General features: G+C 38.3%; 3 protein-coding genes across 5 annotated transcripts in view; 2 read left to right on the top strand and 1 right to left on the bottom strand.

Annotated features, from left to right (window-relative positions):
• The window catches only part of LOC111487662 (mannose-1-phosphate guanylyltransferase 1), a 3,800-nt gene extending 3,215 nt beyond the window's left edge, over nt 1-585 (bottom strand). For both annotated transcript variants that reach the window (XM_023135145.1, XM_023135146.1), the window contains exon 1: nt 415-585. The gene's annotated coding sequence lies outside the window, so the exon portion shown is untranslated. The remainder of the gene's footprint in view (nt 1-414) is intronic.
• A 1,048-nt stretch (nt 586-1,633) lies between these two features.
• LOC111487363 (probable methyltransferase PMT11) lies at nt 1,634-5,776 on the top strand. 2 transcript variants are annotated; one of them, XR_002719054.1, is made up of 10 exons: nt 1,634-2,488; nt 2,619-2,768; nt 2,859-3,129; nt 3,624-3,734; nt 4,072-4,231; nt 4,315-4,572; nt 4,659-4,781; nt 4,907-4,984; nt 5,153-5,532; nt 5,674-5,776. XR_002719054.1 is itself a non-coding variant. In XM_023134742.1 (9 exons), exons 1-9 carry the CDS (start codon nt 1,823-1,825, stop codon nt 5,358-5,360), a joined length of 2,025 nt encoding a protein of 674 aa, XP_022990510.1. In that variant the 5' UTR covers nt 1,634-1,822; the 3' UTR covers nt 5,361-5,771. The 2 variants fall into 2 exon arrangements, 1 of the variants encoding a protein (XP_022990510.1); XM_023134742.1 differs by having other exon boundaries at nt 5,153-5,771.
• A 2,801-nt stretch (nt 5,777-8,577) lies between these two features.
• Nucleotides 8,578-9,828, top strand: part of LOC111487786 — a 2,818-nt gene continuing 1,567 nt past the window's right edge. The window contains exon 1 of the mRNA XM_023135317.1: nt 8,578-9,521. Within this exon, the coding sequence (XP_022991085.1) occupies nt 8,694-9,521 (828 nt within the window). The 5' untranslated portion in view covers nt 8,578-8,693. The remainder of the gene's footprint in view (nt 9,522-9,828) is intronic.

The following is a 9,828-nucleotide window of genomic DNA, read 5'->3' as shown; positions in this document are numbered from 1 at the left end:
AAAAAAAAAAAAAAAAAAAAAAAAAAAAAAAAAAAAAAAAAAACATTGTAATACGTATAATCAGTGGGGTGAACTTGGTATAATAGCTGCAATCTAATCAGATCTGACATCACAAAATGTGAAGCTACTTCATTACCAAAGCATTCAATCAAAAAAAAAAAAAAAACATCAACGAAGAAGATCCAGTTAAAAAGTTCCTGGCACAAATAAATCAAATCAGAACAGTCAAACACGAAAAACGTGAGTTATGGTTCCAAATTCCAATGAACTCGCAGCCACATTGTGAAATTCAACGTTTCATGAACTCCAAAATCCTTTCCCGGTTTCAAAAGTCAAAGAACACGCAACGAAACCGCGGATCTAGCCAGAAACGAAGAAGCGAAAATGAGGAGGAGAATTGAAATGCAAAATTACCTAAGATCTCAGCGGATCAGAACCCAAGCCGAAACCGAAATGAAGCTGAGCTACGAGTAGGCAACGAACCGCGAGCGCTCGTTCAGAGTTTTCCCGCGGAAGGACCTGAGCGTTTGGTTCCGTCGGGTTCTGATCTAAAACAAAGGACTTCTGCAGAGGAAAAAAAGGCCTTGTCGGTGTCCATAAATATGCGCATCGAACGAACATCGCCCTCGCGGATTTCAATTAATTAATAAATAAATTAGAATTCTGATTGGTCGTATTACGTTTCTGTTTTCTCGCGGTCAAAGGAAGTGGTTCACGTCCGCCAAGAGCCCCTGTTTGGAACGAAAAAGTGGAACACGTGGGCACATATGATTGGGAGTGACGCTGGTAGAATCACAGTCACAATGCTTCACATCTGGAGAATGAAGAAGGGATAAAAAGGAAGTGTCGGTAGCGGATTTAAAATGGTTATTGTATGATTACGAAAGGGAATATGCTTTTTATTTTAATTTATTTTCTAATTTAATTTGCTTATATAATGGAAAAAGGCATTAAATTACTCACTGCCCAAGCAAAGCCAACCCAAGGCTGTCCACGTTATGAAAATAAACGAGTTCCAGATTGCATACCAAACTTTGCATATATTCATTTTTTTTTTTTAACAAATAATAATAATAATAAAAAACGTTTGACAGTTTGACTTTTGCATGATGCTTTGATACATTATGAAGCAAAATAAATATTGGTTAATTGCTTTGACAAAGTCAAAAGTAAATTAACGTAGATTCGGCCGTAGGTTAAGCCTTCAAGCACGCTTAAAACCACATTTAATCAGCTTAGATTATAATATTACTAAAATTACTTTTTGTTTTTTTTTTTTTTTAAATTAAAAAAAGCCCAATAGAAAGCCCAAATTCAGAACGTGCTGTGGTCCAATATGGGCCTAGGCCATACTTAGCTTTGGGCAGGCCCAATTCAGTTTTTTATTTTGTATTTTGTTTATTTTTTGTTTTTTTGCGGAAAACCGCGCGTATATTCATTCATTTGGCAACGCCGTTTATAAAACTCACCGGTATGTTACCTGGTTTGTGTTGTTTATGGAAACTGGACTGAACGGGCTTCCATTTATAAACTACGCCTTAATACGTGGCGTCTTTTGAGGGAGGTTATTCGGAGATTCGGTGCACCTCGGGGTAAGAACCAACGCGAACTCCAGTGACCTGGCCATTCCTTGGGACAGTTGTCAGAGATGTCTTCTCCCATATCATACCCCTACGTTGTAAAGAAAAATTACAATAATTTATCGCTAATTTCTGCTCTGCAACATCTCCGCAAATTCTCCTCCTCCGATTCCTTCCATTGTAGAGAAAGTGCCGGCGCTTGAGCGAAGTGGAGAGAAGATCTGAGATCTGGAACTCCAACAATGAGGTCGGATTCCTTGGTGAATGCTGAATCCTTTCGAACTTCTCCATTATTCAAGATCGCTATCTTCCTTCTTGCTTCTGTTACCTTCTTTTACTTTGGGAAGCATTGGTCCGATGGGTACCAGCAGCTTGTCTTCTACACCGGCACCATTCAAGCTTCCTCGGTGTCACTTTCGCCGAACTATGATAAACACTTCAATATCTCTAGTCTGATTCATCAGAATGATACGCACGTGCTTCCTGATAAGACATTGAATCTCGACCCAACTCCACCGCCGTTGCTTCGTACCGACCCTCCTCCTCCGCCGTCCGATTCGGTTCAGAGATTTGGAATTCTGGACAAGAATGGAACAATGTCGGATCAATTTGAGGTCGGGGATTTGGATCCTGAATATGTGGAGAATTGGGGGAATTCCACTGAGGTTCACCATGGCGAGGGCAGTTCTAGGAACTTCCGGATTAAGAAGTTCGGCCTCTGCCCTCAGAACATGAGTGAGTATATACCTTGTTTGGATAATCAAGAGGCAATTGCAAAGCTCAAGTCAACGGAGAAAGGGGAAAAGTTCGAGAGACATTGCCCAGTTGCCGGTGGAGGTTTCGATTGCTTGATTCCGCCGCCGAAGGGGTATCGAGCCCCGATCCCTTGGCCAAAAAGCAGAGACGAGGTATTGCACGTTTACAATAATAAGTAATTGCTGAAATTGAATGATTTGAAATCACTACAACCGATGAAGATTTATCGTTTAGTTGAATATATTTGAAGATTTCTTAAATTGGGCAAATCATTGGTTTTAGGTCTGGTTCAGCAATGTTCCGCATACTCGTCTAGTTGAGGATAAAGGGGGCCAGAACTGGATTACCAGAGACAAAGATAAGTTTAGGTTTCCTGGAGGTGGTACACAGTTTATACATGGAGCAGATGAATATTTGGATCACATTTCAAAGGTAAACAAGACTGTGATTCTGAAAGTTCAGCATAGGAATTAAGCATTGGGTAGCATGGCATCTGATCCTTTTTCTTTATATATTGACTAGATGATCCCTGATATCGCGTTTGGTCATCATACTCGCGTTGTTATGGATATTGGATGTGGAGTTGCAAGTTTTGGCGCCTATTTGTTGTCACGTGATGTCGTTACAATGTCAATTGCTCCAAAAGATGTTCATGAGAATCAGATTCAATTTGCTCTTGAACGTGGTGTGCCTGCAATGGTTGCTGCATTTGCAACTCATCGCTTATTATATCCCAGTCAAGCCTTTGACTTGATACATTGTTCACGATGCAGAATCAACTGGACTCGTGATGGTACTTTTTTTTCTCTCATCCGTTATTTGTGTCACATAAGTATGAGCAGGGTAAAGAAAGGAATTTTCTTTGGTACTCAATTTAAGGAAGACATTTTTCTTTGCCATAACTACTCTAGACATTCATTAGCTTTAATTCATATCAGTCTCGATGAGAAAATGAACACCATTTTATTAATTAATATTCTTTTATTGGGAACTTAGCACTATGTAGTATGGAGTAAACTCCCAAATACTTGTGAAGTGTGAACTTCTTGTGCTTTCCCCTCGGGACCGTAAATCATTGCTGTCAAAAATAATAATAATTGCCCTTTTTTGAATGCTCATTAAAATCTCAGTGAATGTCAAATGGGTTTTCCTGAAATTCATGTTTCCAATGTGGCAGGCATTCTCTAGTTAAACTATTTGCCCAGTTAAGCTTTGATCCATGAAGTATATTTATTTTAGATTTATCTTATGGATGTTGATTTTTCATCTTCAACTTGTCATATGAAGATGGCATTTTGCTGCTTGAGGTTAACCGAATGCTCAGAGCTGGAGGATACTTTGCATGGGCAGCTCAACCAGTTTATAAGCACGAAGAAGTTTTGGAGGAACAGTGGGGAGGTAACCAAAAGTTTCCTTGAGATATCCTGTTGATGATGTGTTTTAGCCTTAGAAGTTTTGTTTTGATGCGCATTTCTAAGTTAGAGCTTTGAAAATTTGCAGTCTACTTTCTTGCGCCTACTATTTGCTTTCTTATTATAACACAAACCTTCTTCTCTTCTCTTGCAAGTTATTTTTGTTATCTTCTAGTAAGTAGTAGAAATTGTTTGTTGCAGGTTTTAAGATGATATGTACAGACATTTAAGATTGCTGTGGAATCTTAACGGATCTGATGTTTATCTCTGACCTTTTAAGTGTGGTTTATATGTATGTTCTTTTTTTCTTTTTTGGTTGTCAGAGATGCTCAATCTTACCACCCGACTTTGTTGGGAGTTTGTGAAGAAAGATGGATATATAGCAATTTGGCGGAAGCCATTAAATAATACTTGCTATCTTAATCGCGAGGCAGGAACTAAACCACCACTTTGTGACCAAAATGACGACCCAGACAGAGTATGGTATGAATGTTTTTATTTTCCTGTAGATTAAGTCTCATTGCTACATAATTTTGTGTAATCTTTGATTACTTCTTTGGAGACAGGAATGAAGATCTTAAGACATGCATCTCTCGCCTTCCAGAAGACGGTTACGGGGCAAATATCACTGTTTGGCCTGCGCGGTTACACACACCACCTGATAGGCTTCAGACAATACAATATGATGCCTACATTTCCAGAAATGAGCTCTTCAAGGCAGAATCTAAATACTGGAATGAGATAATAGAAAGCTACGTTCGTGCATTTCATTGGAAGACATTTAGACTAAGAAACGTTATGGATATGAAAGCAGGATTTGGAGGGTATGTATGTTGACCACTCTTCCACTGATCTTCCATTTCTTCATTCTTTCCCTGATATGGATGGTTAAGATCTTGAATTTTAACAGATTTGCTGCGGCTTTGATCGATTTAAAACTAGATTGCTGGGTGTTGAATGTTGTTCCGGTTAGTGGGTTCAACACCTTGCCTGTTATTTATGATCGTGGACTTCTTGGAGTTATGCACGATTGGTAACATACGAAACTTTTCCTCTATTGGTTAGGCATTAAGCTTTTGAATGCATGCTTTAAGCTACATAGATATAAAAGAAGTGATGATAATCGATAACTGAGAAAGTAATAGTGTAACATGTCAGGTGTGAACCATTTGATACATATCCAAGAACATATGATTTATTGCACGCAGCTGGTTTGTTCTCAGTCGAACGGAAAAGGTACCCCGAATTTATTAGATTTCTCAGTTTTAACTTCTTTAGATTACTTTATTCCTGGTTTACACTACCTCCTTATTCGAAATAATGTATTCCAATGAAGAAAATGAAACGAATTTGAAATCATTGTGATGGCTACCAACTGTTCAGTGGTTGTTGCGTGTGTTTCAGGTGCAATATGTCAACCATAATGCTTGAGATGGATAGAATACTGAGACCGGGTGGACGAGTATACATCCGAGACTCTGTTGCAGTCATAGATGAGCTTCAACATATTGCGAAGGCCATGGGGTGGCGAGTGGATGTGCACGATACGTCAGAAGGCCCTCATGCAAGTTACAAGATCATGATGGCAAATAAGTTCCTCCTAAGTGCATAAAAGGGAAGAAAAAATGTTTTCAGTCCCTACACTACTAACCCCCTATTTAAGGCCAGATTAGCTACCACCATCTTAACAAGCAATAAAAGATGTCTACTTAGAGATCATCTCAAGCGTGAAAACTTCTGGATGCCCTTGGCTTACCAATTCCAACATGTAATCAATCATATAGGTACTCTCTATTATACCTTCATTATAGCTGACGATTTCATAGCTGATATAGTTCAATTTTTCTGTCATATATTTTTTAAACTGGCTTCAAAATGAGAGCCAATTTTGTTGTATTAATATTTTGTGACTCAATTGTGAACAGTTCACTGGTTGATCAACAAACTGAACTTGTATAACTTGGAGTTGGAAGGTGAAGTTTATTTACTATCATCCTCATGATTATACATTTTGATTTCTGTATGTCACAAATCTTCTAACTAGACATAGATTATGTAAATCTAATGTTACTAAACTCAATTCATCTGAGTTGGAAACTGAAGTTAATCATATTTAAACTTCTAGACTTCAAGTTAGACAAAATCTAAGACACGTAAAGTTGCGAATATAACACTCTCTAGTAATTCTTAGATACATGATGAAGTAGTGGGCTTGTTGGTCCCAATGAAAGTGACTTCTTTCCATAGCTGCTTTACATTGTAGAAAATCTGGAACTCCTTATCATATGCAGAGTATTAGAGTCAGGAATTTGGATAATGAAATGGAAATTGTGGAAGAGTAGATATTGTTTACTTTGGCTCAAAATCGCTGTTAGCCTCGTAGTTTTAAAATGGGTCTATTAAGAAAAGATTTCTACACCCTTATAAGGAATGCTTCATTCTCCTCTCTAAGATTTCACATCGAGTTTGTTTGGAATTCTCCAAAAGTGGAATAGAGGCCCAACAAATGCTTTTATCTTCGGGTGACGTGTATATATGTGTGTGTGTATTTGTCTCTCTTGCAATGCAATTGCAGAATGGATGCAGATTCGTTGACAATATAGCGTACTCTGGAGAGGGACACAGTAGAGCTACATGAGGTAAGTTCCAAACGGTTCTAGATTCCGAGACTGGACATTTAAATCGCATCTTAAATATAAGTTCAATTTGTTGTTGAAATCCTGTTTTAGGGCTGACTTTCCTCATGTAATGAACAAAATATATTGTTTGGTAAATGGATTTTTTTTTAATGTGAGTGAGGCTTGAAGGAGGTAGATTATTCCTTTAAGAATTATTTTGACGATGAACCTCTTAGAAAATGTGTAACAGTCCAAGTCCACCGCTAATAGATATTCCCTTAAAATTTTTAAAATGCGTCTTGTAGAAAAAGGTTTTCATACATTTATAAATAATGTTCTGTCCCCTCTCCAACCGACTGTGGGATCTCACAATCTACCCTTGCATTTTTCCTGGCACTCGCTCCTCTCTTCAATTGACGTGGGATCTCACAAAATAGATGAGTATATTCAATCACATTGACCCAGTTCATATTTAGTTTGAAAGAACAATAAAAACAAAAATATATAAGAACTAATTAAAAAAAAATATAAGGAGTCGTTTTCTTAAAATAATTAAATAATTAATATTTGATAGGCCTGCCTAAAATTTAGTTGTTGTAGGACTAGACCATCAACTGAAGCCTACGTAAAATTTGGTCACATATAAATAATTATTTGGAAATGACTTGAATCACTCCGCTATTATTGATGTACCGAAGTGTGCCGTGCCTTCTCCGTTGGCACCCTTCAACACGTGGCTTTTCGTAATTGGTTGTAGGGGTTATTTTAAAATTTTAAAACTATTTAATTAATATGATTTAAATAATAATTTTTAATTTTAATAACGTTTATTATAAATAACTAACCATCCGTAATTTTATAATAATAGAATGCAGTGAATAAAGGAAGAAAGAATAGAATGTACAAAAGTAAATTAAAAAATAAAAATCATAAAGGAGGGGCATAATAGGAAAGACGTAGGAAAATTTAAACCTTTTGTATTTGGAAAGGCAGGGGAAGGGTAAAAAACGTGGATAAGAATAAAAGAAAAGCCCAAAAAGAATCCACCGAGAAGGGACGAGGAAATTACGGAAAAGTCCTTTGTGGCCCACTGTTTATGGGAAAGGATAGCTTTTGCGAATATCCTGTCACTAACACGTATACAAGAACCATAAAGGCTCTGACAGTGGGTGGGGCCTACCTATGCAACTGAAATGACAATAAAGGACCCTTCAATTAATTAAATGTCTTTTTTCTTTTATTTTGAAGCTTCGCTAATTTCTTTTCTTTAGGATATAATAAAATTAATTTAATTTCCACCTCAATTAATAATAATAATATGAGTTGTCATATCCTTCTAGCTTCTTTCTTCTCCTCGTTGCAATGACCTTTGTTGGTGTCGTAGCCTTTGTCTTTGTCTCACGTTTGCTACCATATACCACTCTCACATCTCTTGGTTCCTTAATTTCGAAATTCATTATAGTTTCAAACCAAAAGGGAGCGGAGTTTACAAGAACCATACCCAAGATTCGGATTATAATTTGAAATCTAGATTTGACATTTAATGATTTCAACGCTCTCCTATATCTCCCGCACGACAAAATGATTGAACTGCCTTAAGAAATGGCGTCAAACAAAGGAAGCCAGCCTATTAATTAGTCTAATCAAGCCAAACAAGTCCAAGTTTGTTATCACTCTCGTTCTCTGAGAAATACATCTAATGCCAAGAATCCGACAAGCTCCAACGTATAATCAATATTTGTATTTCGTTGAACGTTGTCCCTTTTTGTAGAAACCCCTGTTTACCAAAAGACTAATAGTCACTTTTAAGAGTGAAAACTATTTCTATTTAACACATATTCTTTCTTTTAAGCATGTTTTGTTTTTACTCATATACATGGTAAAATAACTCTTAAGAAGTCATTAGCATAAAATTACTTCAAACAAAACAGGTTTAACCATTAAGAGTAATCGAAAACGAAAGTTTACCTTGTTGGTATAAGTAGTGACTTTCAATTCTTTTAAGTGAGCTCGGTGGGCCGGGCCTGTATAAGCCGTATTGCTCTCATTCGGATGCGGCTTTGGTGCATTTATGTAGGGTTCGAGGAAAAAAAAAAAAGAAAAATTAGAAAAATAACAAAGGATGAAAACGAATTTGTTGAATGAGAAAATTAGTATTTGTTTTGTTAAGAAAGTAAAATCCACACCACTTAATACTAATAATAAAAAGGAGGAAAAAGGTAACGACTTTGGCGTCCCCTCCTTTTCCAAACTCCATTCCCTTCCTCACTCAAAACCATTTGTGTCTCTGCTTCTGCTTCTCCTAATTTCTTCTCCTCCGATTCAACATGCAGACCTTTCAAGCCGCTTCCAAACCGATTCAACCTCTAATCAACACCTTCAAAAAGTTGTTTGTATTTCCCCTAAATCTCTCCAATATTTTGCTTCTCTTAGCCAGAGCCGCCCTTCTCCTCTGTCTCGTCGCCTCCATGTTACTCGCCATCCACTCAGCCTTCATCTCTGACCCCCGCCGCTTCATCCTTCCTCGCCGCACCCGAACCGCTGTCTCTGAACCGGACGCCCACACCTCAGACGCCGCCACCAACATATCCCACATCGTATTCGGAATCGGCGCCTCGGTTCAAACGTGGGAAGATCGCAGTCTCTACACACACCTCTGGTGGGATCCGAATCGGAATCGCGGGTTCGCTTGGCTCGATGGGGAACCGAGAAAAACCCAACTCGTTCCGTATCGGGTGTCGGGGCAGTGCTCCGGGCCGGATTACTCGTGTAAGTCGGCGGCGGTTCGAATGGCTCGAATTGTAGTGGAGGGTTTTAAATTGGGGTTAAAAAACGTGAGGTGGTTCGTGATGGGAGATGATGATACGGTGTTTTTTACGGAGAATTTAGTTTCGGTTTTAGCGAAATATGATCACAATCAGATGTATTACATTGGCGGAAACTCCGAGAGCGTGGAGCAAGACGAGATGCACTCGTATGAAATGGCGTTCGGCGGCGGCGGATTTGCGATCAGTTACCCACTCGCCGCCCAATTGGTGAACGTGATGGACGGGTGTCTTCAACGCTACCATTTTTTCTACGGCTCTGATCAAAGGGTTTGGGCCTGTATAAGCGAGCTCGGTGTGCCACTCACAAGAGAACGAGGCTTCCACCAGGTTAATTCTTTTCTCGATAACTATAATATGGACGTGGCGGATTACAATTGGTCCAAATAGTGTAAAATATTGGGGTCTATCGTCTTTTTTGACACGTGTCATGATGGAGGGATTGTTAGGCACGCCTATGTGGAAAAAGAAAAAAGAGACCAGTCAAGTCGGTCACCTTGTCTGCGTCTCCTAAACTGTCATTCATATTCAAACACCAAGAATTAATGAATGCACACACAAAAGCTGGTGGATGAACAGATTTTGAAATTAGGGTTTAGGGTTTAGAATATTAAAAAAAAAAAAAAAAAAAAAAAAA

This window comes from Cucurbita maxima, unplaced genomic scaffold (genome assembly GCF_002738345.1).
Source record: "Cucurbita maxima cultivar Rimu unplaced genomic scaffold, Cmax_1.0 Cma_Scf00012, whole genome shotgun sequence".
Lineage (NCBI taxonomy): Eukaryota > Viridiplantae > Streptophyta > Magnoliopsida > Cucurbitales > Cucurbitaceae > Cucurbita > Cucurbita maxima.
The sequence above is the reverse complement of the archived record's forward strand: the minus strand, read 5'-3'. Positions and strand labels throughout refer to the sequence as shown.

Coding starts and splice junctions, on each gene's coding strand:
- LOC111487363 (XM_023134742.1), top strand. CDS start 1,823: ATGAGGTCGGATTCCTTGGTGAATGCTGAATCCTTTCGAACTTCTCCA. Junction 2,489..2,618: donor GGCCAAAAAGCAGAGACGAG/GTATTGCACGTT, acceptor CATTGGTTTTAG/GTCTGGTTCAGCAATGTTCC. Junction 2,769..2,858: donor ATTTGGATCACATTTCAAAG/GTAAACAAGACT, acceptor TATATTGACTAG/ATGATCCCTGATATCGCGTT.